The 13,307-nt window shown below is 40.3% G+C and overlaps 1 protein-coding gene across 3 annotated transcripts; it reads left to right on the top strand.

Moving 5' to 3' along the window:
- The first annotated feature begins 917 nt into the window (after positions 1–917).
- On the top strand, positions 918–11,752 carry LOC131236977 (putative E3 ubiquitin-protein ligase LIN). Of its 3 annotated transcripts, none has more exons than XM_058234567.1 (8): positions 927–3,399; positions 4,946–5,230; positions 5,326–5,420; positions 5,503–6,156; positions 6,327–6,471; positions 8,205–8,462; positions 9,091–9,397; positions 11,145–11,284. In XM_058234567.1, exons 1-8 carry the CDS (start codon positions 1,654–1,656, stop codon positions 11,159–11,161), a joined length of 3,507 nt encoding a protein of 1,168 aa, XP_058090550.1. In that variant the 5' UTR covers positions 927–1,653; the 3' UTR covers positions 11,162–11,284. The 3 variants fall into 3 exon arrangements, with proteins under 3 accessions (XP_058090551.1, XP_058090550.1, XP_058090549.1); XM_058234566.1 differs by having other exon boundaries at positions 930–3,399; positions 11,278–11,752; XM_058234568.1 differs by lacking the exons at positions 8,205–8,462; positions 9,091–9,397; positions 11,145–11,284 and adding an exon at positions 7,144–8,189 and having other exon boundaries at positions 918–3,399.
- Positions 11,753–13,307: the final 1,555 nt, after the last annotated feature.

The raw sequence follows: 13,307 nt of genomic DNA on the forward strand, positions 1-13,307 counted from the left end.
TTGGTCCCACATATCAGCCGTACAGTGGGTGAAGTTAGATGGAGAGGCGTCCGCATTCGGTATGCAGTGGAATCCCACCGATTAAACGAACAGAAGCTCTTTCAAAAACTCATGGGATAGTTGCAATCCCATGAAACCCAAACAGGGCCCGGCGACGCATGGTATACAGATTTACACCACAGTCCCTCGACAACGCCCTGGGCATCATAAATGCATGGGATGGTTGTAATTTCATCCCATGTAATCCGCTGTAACTCACGCGCCCAAACACGCCCTAAGGGCCTGTTTGGCCGGACCGATCCCACGGTATTAGGTGGGATGGGATTCAAAAAACATCATTATTACCCATGGCAGGGACTGTTCTATGTTGCGATAAGCTTAATTCTCTTTTTTATTTGTAATACAGTGGTACATTGAAAGGATATACTCACCATCATTTGAAACTATTGACAATAACACACATGTGTTATATCTAAACCATTTATTTGTTTTGTAACCTCATTTTATGGCATGGGCCTAAAAATGAGGCAGATCCAAAACTTATGTAGCCCCAAAGAAGTTTTCAACGGTAAGTATTCAATCCCCGTTGCTTTCTATGGTGGGGTCCACTTGAGCTTTAGATCTATCTGATTTTTCACCCATGCTCTAAAATGATCTCAAAAAATGGGTGGACGGTGTGGATATAGCCCACACATCATGGTGGGACCTACACAAGTTACTAACATTGAGTGATATTAGCACGGGACCGATACGATTCCATCTAGCCTACTTCCAAGCTTTTCCACTCTTCCCAAACATGGAGTGGAATTGGCACAGGACCAGATGCAATTCCATCCCACCTAAGCCCATCTAATCCAGCTGGCCAAACAGACCCTAAAAGTTGCTGGCAAACTACTTTCTCTCCGCGTGCATTGAGCGTGCCAAACACACCGGTCGCATAGAATACGCCACGCTCGAGGTTTGAGAGGGAGAAGACGGCAGCAGAAATACCAAATCGCCTGCAGCTGCTGCAATCGACCGAATGGCATAAAAGCCGCTTCTTATTGTCTGCTCTCCATTTGTCTCATTCTCTCTCTCTCTCTTACCCTTTTCTCCCTTGTTTTCTTCCTTTTCCAAACTTCTTCCGCTGTAGGCATCTCCCCTCTAAAATGGCAATTCTTCTCCATCCTTCTCCGTTTTCTTCTTTGTCCTCTCTCCTTCTTCCACAACAAAATCCTATCTCTTTTCTCAGCTTCAAAATCGCAGAATTCTCTACTTCGAATCGCTGGAAGGAGCTCTGGAGGAGCGGCAACGGCATCTTGAGCAGTTCCTCGCTGTGGTGGAAGGGTTCAAACGCTCCTTCCCTTTCTTTGTTCTTTTTCCTTCGAAGGTCAGAGCTTAGATCAGTTTTCCTTTCAAAATCCTACAATTCTGCCGCAGATTGCTGGAAAGAGCTCGGAAGGAGCGGAAATGGTGTCTCTGAAGTAGTTCTGTTTGAAGTGTGTCTCTTTCTCTGCTCCTTTTTGTTGAAAAGTCAAACCTGAGATCGCTTCTCGGAGTTGAAACTGTAGACATCTGATGTATATCTGTGTTTATCGATTCTCCTCCTTTTCTTCTAGACAAAAACTCTAGATCGCTTCTCATATTCGAAACCCAAAGTCACCAGGAGTGGAAATGGCATCTCTGCAGGAGCTTCTTGCAGAGGAAGGGTTTAGAGGTGGGAAAACGTCATTGCGTTCCTCAGGGACCTTTTTCGGATTGAAGGCTGTAAGTATGCCGCTTTATCTTTACCATGAACAGAGTCCTGTAGCTTCTGCACCAAATGTTGGAATTAGGACTGAAAGGACTAGGTCCGATGTTTCTAAGCATGGATCTAGAATCGAATTGCAGAAAAATGAGAGAGCCAGAGTTAGGAGATCTAGGACTGATCTGCATGAAATTGAGAGGTTGGTCGTCGAATCTAAGAAAAGCATGCGGGATATTAAGATAGATGAAGAAAGAGAATGTGATGATCTCCGTGATGATGATATATTGAGTGTTAGATCATCTGGAAATTTTCGGTATAAAGTGAGGAATAATACCGAATTCCTGCCAAACACAAAGTTAGATGATAGGAGTTGGAAACATGTGCATGAAAATGAGAGTTTCAGTGATGGGTCTTTGAATGAATCTCAGGAACATGATAGAGTGAAAGATAAATTTATCAATGATTTGCAGGAAACTGAGAGTTATGAAGAAAGAACTAGGAAGGATTTACTGAGAGATGAGAGACATGGAAATAGATCTACGAAACACCTAATGGTAAAAATGAGCTCTAGCAAAAACTCTCGTAATAGAAGCTCACAGAATAACAAAAAGTCTGGTGAGCTTCAGTCTCAGAGGCAGCTGAAACTCGAACAGATGGTTTCTGAACCTGCACTCGATGAAGTTGCTATCCAAGCTATGATTTCAATCCTTAGTGGTTATATCAGACGTTTTCTCAAAGACAAGAATTTCCGATCATCGCTTCGTCACAATTGTATGTCTTGTCTAAATTTCACAAAAACAAGGGAAGGTGCAAACAGTGCAGTTGCAGTCAATCTCAAACAGGCAATCGAAGGAGTAGAAAGAGTTGCCGAGGAATTGGGAAGTCCGAAGGAATTGAAGAAAGTTTCTTTACAGCTGAGCGTCATTGCTGGCTTGAATTCAAAGGATTTAAAGGACGGGTTTACATCTGGGATTTCCAATTCACATTTGGCCGCCTGTGCCCATCTTTACCTTAGTCTGATTTATAAGCTCCAGAAGAAAGATAGGGCTTCAGCGAAGCATCTTCTGCAGGTTTTCTGTGACTCACCCTTTCAAGCACGGATGACTTTGTTGCCCGATCTGTGGGACCATCTTTTCCTTCCTCATCTTTCACATTTGAGGGTGTGGTATGATCAAGAAGCTGAGGCCATAACAAAATCATCGAGCAAGCCGAGGAAAATAAAACTTCTTGAGAAAGTGTATAATGAAATATTGGATAGTGGTACTTATCAGTTTGCAGTTTATTACAAGGAATGGCTTACTGCTGGAACTGAAGCCCCTCCCCTTCCATCTATTCATATCCCTAAAACATCTGTTTTCGGAGTTTCACGAGGTGGTTCACATGGACCATCTCCTGAGCCAGAATCCAGTCCAGTTCGTTCTATCTCTTCTCAGCCAATGATCAGCAAAAGATTATATGAAGCTGTTTTTGGTCGTTCTAATACATTGAATGGAACTGATGAATTTAAGGATGGAAAAGGGGAGGAGAATTTTAGTACTGGCATGAGAAGCTTTGATGGTTCCATTGAAGAAAATGACAATGTAAGAACTTACTCTCCAAAGCCTGAAACTTATACGGGACAACACATGGTAGAAGACCCAAGAAAGAAGTCACCCAAGGCTGCATCTCTTCATGTAAGTAGTTCTATTTGTTTTTTCGTGATTTATTATTTTATTTTCCTTTGTCTCTGACTTTCTTCTAGATGATGCCAAAAAGTCGTTGAATGAAAACTCATGCAGCTTCATCTGATTTTGTATCAATTAGGTTCATGTGAACTTTGTGGGCATTCATCTGAGAGAACATCAGGTGTCAATCAGCCTAATTACGTATCTTATATGTGAACTTCATGGGCATTCATCTGAATGAACATCAGGTGTCAGTTAGCCTAACTACGTATCTTATATGCTGCCACCATTGGTTAGACACTAAGATCCTAGGGTTCCAAGTTGCACGTCACACTAAGATCCTAGGGTTCCAAGTTGCATGTTGTGTCAATGGAAGGATGATTATGTGGATGCTATTTGTTCGATTTTCATCCTTTCTAATTGAATCTTTTCATGTCTATATTTTCTTTAGTATTATGTCTCAGGCAATGAAATCCTGTTAGGGCTTGCGTTGAGTCAATCATCATCATCATCATTGCCTTATCTCAGCTATTTGCATCCAGCTTATTCCTGACATCAACCCTCTTTTGGCCAGGCTGGGGACTTGTTTGCTGATCACTTCTGGGCGGTGTTGGATGTGCTGAGTCAACCTACTTAGAAAATGAAAGTCTTGTTGACTCTTTAAAGACTCAACAAGAATCAATAAATTCTCAGTAAAGCCAACCCCTGTTTTGTCTTATGATTAAAACCTAGAGTTAATCGTTTCCTGAAAATTTTACTGTGAATTAATATGCTTTGCGGTTGTGTACTTGATTCAACATCTCTCTCTGGTCCATTGATCATGTAAAGGTGGCTGACTCTACAAATGTGTTTAGTTAGATGATGGACATTCTTTTGAGAGGGGGAGCATTTGAGGGTCCCTTTGAATGTATGTTTCCGTCATGTGGTTAGAGAGGCTAATGAAGCTGTTGCTTCCCTTGTGAGGGAAGGAGCGATTATAGGACCACTCATAGACTTGCCCTTTTTAGCAAATAGGTATCCACTGATTGCGAGGTCACTGGAGTCACCGCCAAAGACATCCGCGGTAGCATAAGCTGCCACGGAATGTCTGGGAACTTTCGAAAGGTCCCCCGCCATGAGACTAAAGTAGATTCTTTAACTCTCCTTCATATGTTTTTACTTTTTTCTCAATAAAACTTTTTATTCATCTGAAAATAATAATAACGACAACAACAGCAGCAACAACAGCAACAACAACAGCCACAACAACAACAACAACAACAACAACAACAATTATTATTATTATTATTAATTACTAATAAAAAAATTTACTTTATAAATGATGCTTTGGCCACGGTGGAACCAATCACTTTAGAGTCTTAGTCCCCCCTTCTCCAGGAGCTCTGCCGAGTGGTTTAATGTCATTGAAAAATTTCATTCCAGCTGTATCAGCAACGTGATTTCCCAAATTATAGTTGAAAGTTTCTCTTGCCTTCCCTCCCTCTCACTTTACTGCATCAGCCTAATACATATATATGAGGTCATGATTGATTACATCATTCTCCACACTCTGCAGGAAGATGGACTGTTATTGACACCTGACAATGAATGGGGATTGCATCAAGTGGCTGCTGAGTTAACAGAACTTGAAGAAGAAGCTGACCTTACAAAGCTTTCCCAGAACAACTCTGGGAGCACCATGATGCTGCATCTGCCTTCACATACAAAAGCAAATGAGCTTACTCTTAAGAAGCTAGCAAAAGCTATTTTCCAACAGCAGAACAGGGATTCCCCAGATTCCGTTGACCCTGATTCTCTGTTGCAGTCAAAGTGCATGCCAGTGTTCGATTTGTATAATGATGTACTGAAAATTGTTGATTTCCTTTTTTGGTTTTCTGAGCAATATCTATCATTAGATTCTGACCATTGCTAATTTCAAACTCCCTTTGAGTGCAGCAAAGCAGCATACAATCCTGTACAAAATGTAACTTCACTAAAGCAGGGTTGGCATCTACAACCTTGAATGTTGACTTGCCCACAACGAATTCTAGGTAAGAATTTGTTTATTCTTCTGCCAAGACTTCCTTTCTTCCTGAACAGTCTTGAAAACTACTCATGATTATCTATTACCAGTGCAGGGCCCTGTAGAAGTTCTGAACATTTTGAAAGAAGCTCTTACTTCTCTAGTATTCCCAAGGATTTCATCTGCCCTTTAACAGGCCAGTTGTTTGAAGACCCTGTGACAATAGAAACTGGTCAGACCTTTGAGCGAGTGGCCCTTAAGGAATGGCTCGATCGAGGCAACAGAACATGCCCAGTGACTGGGAAAACTCTAGGGTCTAGAGCAATTCCAATCACTAATTTTGTCTTGAAGCGAATTGTTGATGGGTGGAAATCTGAACATTGTAGAAATCTCTTGGTCTTTGCCAATCAGATAGCTGGTTGCTCGATTAAACATGTAGATAGATCCAAGGACGAAGCAGCTTTATTCATATTGGAGCAACTTCTCATTGGTTTCAACTCAGAAGAAGCAATGGAGAATGCTAAACACCTCATCTCTCTTGGAGGCTTGCAGTTCCTTGTCCAGAGGTTTGAATTTGGGGATTTGGATGAGAAAACACGTGTCACTGCACTTCTATCATGTTGCATCAAGGCTGATGGTGGTTGCAGAAATTACTTAGCAAGAAACATTAAAGAATCATGTCTTATTGAGCTCCTCCATAGTAAGCAAGTTAGATCAAGAAAAAATGCTGTGTTGCTGCTGACTGAACTGATTTGCCTCAACAGGTCTGTCAGATTGTGTTTTGTTTTTCATTTGTCATAATGGTCAATGGGTTCTTTGTTCTTTGCAGTTACTAATTATCCTTTTGCAAGGGAGCCACAACATGCACCCTCCTGATTGACATATTTGACCACCCTCATAGACTGATCACATTTCTTATTTTTGGGCATCACAGGAGGACGATTGTAACATCATTCTTGAATGGCTTGCAGAAAGAGGGGATCATGAATACCCTGCATGTTCTTCTTGTCTACCTCCAGAGCTCCTCATTTGAGCAAAAACCCCTGGTCTCCGTACTTCTCTTGCATTTTGATCTTCTGGTATGCTTCTTAACAAGTGTTCCATATTGTTTTAGTGTTGAGTTTGAATATCTGACTCAATTCACAATCCCATAATTCATCCTCATTGCATTAAGTGAAAATGTGAATTTGATTTGTGATATGAACTATTTTGTAATGTTTATTGATGTTGTTTAGTCTGGAACTAGTTTAATTGGACCAGCAAACTTAGCTGATTTTACCCAGTGTGTTTGTTTTTTGAAATTTTATGCAAGGATCCCAGTCATGGCCTTCTCTTATTTGTTAGGATGTGTTTGTTTTTCTGCAATACCTCTGAAATGAAAATGATATCTGCAGAATCCTACTTTTCTCCATTTGCAGAAAACAAAAAAAATGTGTAGATCCGTTTTCCATTTCGAAGTTTATCCACAAAAAACATGGGTTTCAATTTCGCCCAAAAAAAAACGTTAAATTGATTTCCAACGTACTGAAATAAGGTGGGTGACTTTTTGACCATTGCCATTTTTATATTTTCTCATAAATCCATGGAAAACTGCATGCAAAACAAATGAGAATATTCCTTGTGGAATCCACTGTTTTCCATTTCTGACCGATTCCATGTTCATTTTCCATATCCACATTTTGGTTTCTAACAAAACAGAATGCTTCCTTAAATCTTTTTTTGTTTTTTCCGGTGATTTTTTTTTTTGATAGGTAAGCTGGGCACAGACCAAAGGGCTCAATGTTGAAACACAGGCTCTATCTACCATTGAACTACGGAGTCGAACCCAACTGGTGGTGACTCAAATTGATTCATTTTCCCAGATTTACCAAATTATTTCATCGTTATGTATAGAAGAGTGACCAGTTATTTTGCTGTGCAAAAAATGTTCATGGTATCTTAAGATGTGAGGAAAATTCTGTAGCACAATTTCTTGTAACTATGCTATTGAAATTCACTTATCATTTTTATTGTGCATGGAGCTCTTCTCTCTCACCCATGCATTTTTTTTCCTTATCAATTTCCATCTGCATATTTTTATTTTAACATTATTATGAGGGTTTCTTTTGAGGAAAATGTAGTAGAACAGTTTTTTGTACATATTTCTTATTTTAAAATTATGAGGGTTTCTTTTGCTTGTTTCAGGATTGTCTCTCCACTTAGCAAATTTCGGCAAAAACTAGAATCCATATAGTGCTGTTTGGATTGTTTTTTGAGATAAATGCATGGCCATTTTCCTTTTCATTATTTACTGTTATGTACTCGAATGGTCATAAAAGGTTGAAGATCCATTCCAAAGCTTCCATATTACTGGTCATTGTTGATAATCTCTGGTATTGTGTATTTTCTAAAAAAAAATTAAGGTAGTTTTGAATTCTGATAGGGACAATTTTGAATTTAGTAGTATTTTCATCCTCTGAAAAACTGGAATGTGCAGCTTGTTTATGCTCTTTCTTCCCAGGATGACGCCTTATTTTTCATTTTTTAAAGCAACAATGAAGCAAGTATATCTAACTTTGATAGAGCATTCTTATCATCACTGATTGACATTTCTATCTGAGATATCTAAAGGATGATGGAAGTGCCCCTTGAGATTGAATTATCTTTGAAAAAAAAGCTTGAGTCGTCCAAATCTACAGATGGGTGATTTTGAATTTTAAAGAGTTCTGTTTTCAAAATTTGGAACCTTAGTACTTGGACAAAAGTGGACCCTAGTAAACTTTAGATTGAGCCAACAAGGAATTTGATATTTATTGGAACAACGTCATTTCAGGTAGAGCCCCAAAAGTATAGCATATACAGAGAAGAGGCTGTTGATGCTATTATAGCTGCTCTTAACTGCAGTTTGGTGGATGAAGAAGTAAAGGAACAATGTTGCAGGGCTCTTCTTATCTTGGGGGGGCATTTTTCACACTCTGGAGAGGTATTGACTGAGACTTGGCTACTAAAGCAGGCAGGATTCTTTGATATTCAGGATGCCAACTCCCTCGATGATGATGAGGACATCCAAATTGACGAGGCCATTTCATGGGTACGTTCAAATGTCTTTCTTTCCCTATTGCCAGTAGTTCCTATTGCAAGTTGTAAAGTGATTTAGGCAGAGTTTGGATTTTTTATTTTTTATTTTTTTGCAAAAATTTGGAACTACGCGTGGATGTAATTTTTATTCTTGTAAAATCTTAAATCTTAAGTATTGATTAGGCTACTTTTCATGGGTGGGAATTGAAATTTTAAAACTGGTGGTGTGAAAAGGGTGCCTTTTATGAATTCTGAGAAATTCTACTTGGTAGAACTTCCGAAAATCTTGAAAGAATTAAGCAGCAGCTAATTTTGCATTTCTTGGTTCACGAAAACTACTTCATCGAAACACAATCTTAGGATTGTCAGTTGAACATTTAGAGTTCTTACCTGATCTGCCAGGTTTTTTACCTGTAGGCTTTGAGGTTATAAATACTACTTCCGGTTGTTGCTTCATGTCTGGAAAGTTAGGAATCCCTTTTTCTGCCTTTATGGTTTACCTCTCTCTTGTCTTCTTCTTCTTCTTCTTCTTTTTGGTTTTTGATTTTTGTTTTTCTGGTTTATCATTTTTTTTGAGCTTTCTCAGAGATAGGGTTCATCGTTGATGATATCCTCAATTGAAGTTGTGATTCCATTTTCAGGAGGAAGAAGAAAAGGCAAGTGAAGACTGGTTGAGGAACTTGGCAGCACTGCTGCTCGGTAATGGAAAGAAGTCATTCCTAGAGAGTATCTCCAAGTGTATAAGCTCTGAGAATCCAGATTTGGTGAGGGCATGCCTCACCACAGTAGCATGGCTGAGCCGCTCTCTTGCTTCTATGCTGGATGCTGAATTCCAGCTATCTGCATTCTCATCTCTCATCCATCCATTGAAACAGCAGTTGGAGAATGAGCGAGTCGAGCATAGAGTACTTGCTTCTCTGTCCCTTCTCAATTTCAGCGAGATCTCAGGTGAGTTAGATTTCAGTTTATTTATTTATTTATTTCCTATTGCTGTTGCCTCTCTGGGATTGTAGTATTAGCTGTTTATTCCAGGCACCTCATGACATCCAAAGATTCCAAACCGAAGATATGTGATTAACCGTGAGTTTAGTGTCTGAATATTTAACTTGGGGACAGAGGGTTGGAGACATGGCAGTGGCTTGATGGGGCCTCCTTAGGGCTGAAAGTCGGGCGGGTTCAACCCGACCGACCCGTGACCGACCCGACATTAGGTTGAGCTCGAGCAGGATGTATCGGGTTCGGTCTCAGGCTTGGGCTATACAAACACCAACCCGATAAAACTTAGGTCGGGCTCGGGTTGAGGTCTCGGGTTGCCCGATCCAACCCGAACCTAATCAATATATAAGTTACTTATAAATTATAATTGAGTGTGGATCGTCTGCGTTGAAGGCACAGGAAATTCCAGTGCCATCGGGTCTCATTGGTCCACGTCATTTCTGATGACTGAAGCTAACAAGATACGCCGGATTTCTCTCTCCCAAGTAGATTGCATGCTACACAACACGACCTTTAAAGGAGTAGTTGTCCTATATTTTAGCTTGTTTGTTTAGAAAAAAAATGAAGTATTTTACGATAAGTAACTACATATATAATTAATAAAATCATAGGTACAACATGTATTGAAATATAATAGACTAATGTAATAACAAAAATATTAGCATGTATCCACCCAACCAACCTGACTGAGCCCGCTTGGGTTGGGCTTGGGTTGAGAATTCCCAACCCGAGGTTGGGTTAGGGTTGAGGTATAGGTACCTTGGGTTGGGCTAGGGTTGAGCACCAACCTGCCTGACTTTCAGCCCTAGGCCTCCTACATGCTTCTTGACTGGATTCTTACATAGAAGTGCAGATGACTGCAAGAATGTCCATATTTGGTCGATATCACTTGCACGAATCTTTTGTTAAGGGCTGTGCTCCTGCCTCAAGATCTTTCATACCCACTCCAGCTCCTTCTGGCAACTAAGCTCTGGGGTGCACTCCAGTGGTACTGGATAGATGTGGGGCCCATGTGATGTATACACAACATTCGACCTGTCCATCAGATGTGTTGCCTCACGTTACCCCTAGGTCTTGAAAAATAAGCCCAAATGCAAAACTCAGGTGGGTCACGGCACAAGTTGAGAGGGGATGCACACCCTTGATTTGCGTGGGGGGCTCACATGTTGTGGATACAGAATCCATGCCGTCCAGATCATTCATCTTCCCTGGATGAAGGGTCAGGGAAAAATGCAGGCTGTTCAAAAACTCAGGTGGGCCTTGGTGAGAATCAGGGTGGGCGTCCCCTCCCACCTTCCCTTTGCTTTGGCCCACCAGAGTTTTGGGTCTAGCTGATTTTCAGGCCCTGATGGTAACCTGAGAAGACATGCGATGGACGGATTGGATGTGACACATATACTGCATGGGCCCGACATCTTCCTGGTACCACTGTAAGCTTACGGTAGTGACAGTACCACTGGAGCGTACCTCCTAAGCACTGGCATGTATGAACACATGTATGATGTGTGTCGGTTCATGAGCTGTTTGTTTAACTCATGGGAAAGTGTGGGCGCAAATGTTTGCTTCTTGAAGTGCATCTGATGGTCAAATATATGAACAATTGCACATGCACTGGGCCAGCATGAATTCAGTCTAGATTTACATGTGGTTTGCTGTCGCTTATTCAAGCTAACATTAAAACATATATCATGCTTGATAGGTTTTGCATGCATGTGATCTTCATACGCCCTCTTGAACACACACTTGCAAGAGGACATGCATAGGCCGAATTTTCACTCTCCAGTTTGTTTTGAGATGACAACAGTGCTCTGTTGCCTTGTTATTTGTTGCAGAATGTCGGGTCCTGCTTATGACATTCGCAGTAGAGATTGTGGCTCCTCTACACGACCTTGCAGAAGTCACATGGACAGCAAAACAGCTCCATTCCATGATTTCAGGGAACTCCCCGTAGGTTCTTCTACAGGCAAGAGGAAATGTGGAAATTAGAGTAGAAATTTACCCACACTGGGTGATTTATCTGTATTTTGATAGAAATGATTGGTTTTGAGAGTAAATATGGTTGAAACTGCATTGCTTCGTTTTGAGTGTTGTGGATCTTTATTACTGTATGTGTGTCATCCAAACGGAAAATGCCAATTATGGATGCAGGAGATAGGGTGTGTATATATATATATATATGACAAGGACAGTCGTGATGTGGTGTTTTTTGTTGCTGTTGCTACATTATATTCAGTCTACTTGGTGATGGTTACTGATAATCAGGCCGAAGTTGTCTATTGCTAAAAAGGAATTTCATACTTTTTTTTTAATTTTTTTTTATGGTATTTAAATACATTTGAGATATTGTTTCTAGTATGCCAAGCCTGCTTCGATAGCCTCATCTGACCACTGGCTTTTTCTGCTCCCTCAACTGCTCAGTAGCTTATCATGATCTTCTACCTGATCCAACTCAAACTAATGGTGATGGCACCCCACCTTGAGTTTTTGGGCCTTTTTTTTTTTTTGCTTCTGTGCTTTTCAGAAAATATCCTGCTCTCAGAAACGATCATAGTTAGGGTGTCCCACCTTTAGTTCCAAATTCATCTTGTTTGCGTTGAAATTTGTTTCCTAGGCTTAAAACCAGGGAAAGGTGCGCGACTACAAGATCTCTAATACATATAATTACTGTTAAATAAAATGAGAGGAACTCATTTTTTAGGCTCTGACAAACAGGGTAATATTCTTGAGCCTGTTATATTTCATTTGCTTCACTTTTTTCAGATGAACCATGCTTTAGTATTTCAAACAGAGTCAGGAAAGCTGTTTTTTAGTGCCTTAGAGGACCTTATGCCATATGCTCTTCTTTCTACATATAGTCTCGGATTAGCAAGGCTTCAATCTCAATCAACTTTTCTCATATTAGAATAACAGAATTTGATGCTAGGTTCTGGAACCGTTTGTTAAACATGAGAATTTCAGGCACAACTAACTGCGCATGGGGCCCACTGTGATGAGTGTAGCCTATCTAGTAGGGTTGCCCTACCATGACATTGGATGCCCCCAACAATCATATCCAATCATCAGGTGAGCTCCACTATAGAGAGCAATGGACAACTGCCCAAAACATACAAATTTTACAGGTGTATGTGTTGTATGAAAACATTCTAGGCGCATATAGATAAGGTCTAGTGTAGTGTACAAGTTCCATGCAGATACATTTTTGCATCTTTACAAGTTTTATAGGTTAAAAGCTTAAAATCTAGAAATGTTGTGGAGGATCAGTTCTCATGCATACACTCCTGCTCTTTATACATTGGGAGTTATTTGATATACTCTGGCAGGGTGATATCAGCTTAAACTATACTTTTTAACTTTTAAGTAGCTCATAATCCTAAAATCAGATTAGTTTGAACAATCATCATCTCTAAGGGATCCAATCCATGGCTCAATGGCAGATAGAGTGGGCTTCAACAGTGAGGTCATGGGTTTGAGTGCCAATGTGGGTTGTGTAAAATAATAATAAATAAAAAAAGATCTTATTTTCTAGATGAGAACTATTGTCTTATTTCATTTGCTAGTTGGGTAATCAGATAAATGTTTTTTTTTTCCTTGTTTGATAATCCATCCAAATTGGGACTCACATGGACTGCTTAATTTGAGTTGCTTATTTGCGGTGTAACTTCTGGTGCCTGCATATCAACATTAACCCACCACAAAAGTTCTCTTTACAAGTTTCAGCATGCGGTGCATGCATCACATGTACCAACCTGGCAAGCATGTGGAATATCCAGCAGTGCATCAGGACACGCTAAAATCAAGTGAGTCTATTGATCAGATACAGCACCTCTACACAATAAATTTGGACCATTGGAAAGTTTTTTCA

Source organism: Magnolia sinica, chromosome 2 (genome assembly GCF_029962835.1).
Source record: "Magnolia sinica isolate HGM2019 chromosome 2, MsV1, whole genome shotgun sequence".
NCBI classification, from domain to species: domain Eukaryota; kingdom Viridiplantae; phylum Streptophyta; class Magnoliopsida; order Magnoliales; family Magnoliaceae; genus Magnolia; species Magnolia sinica.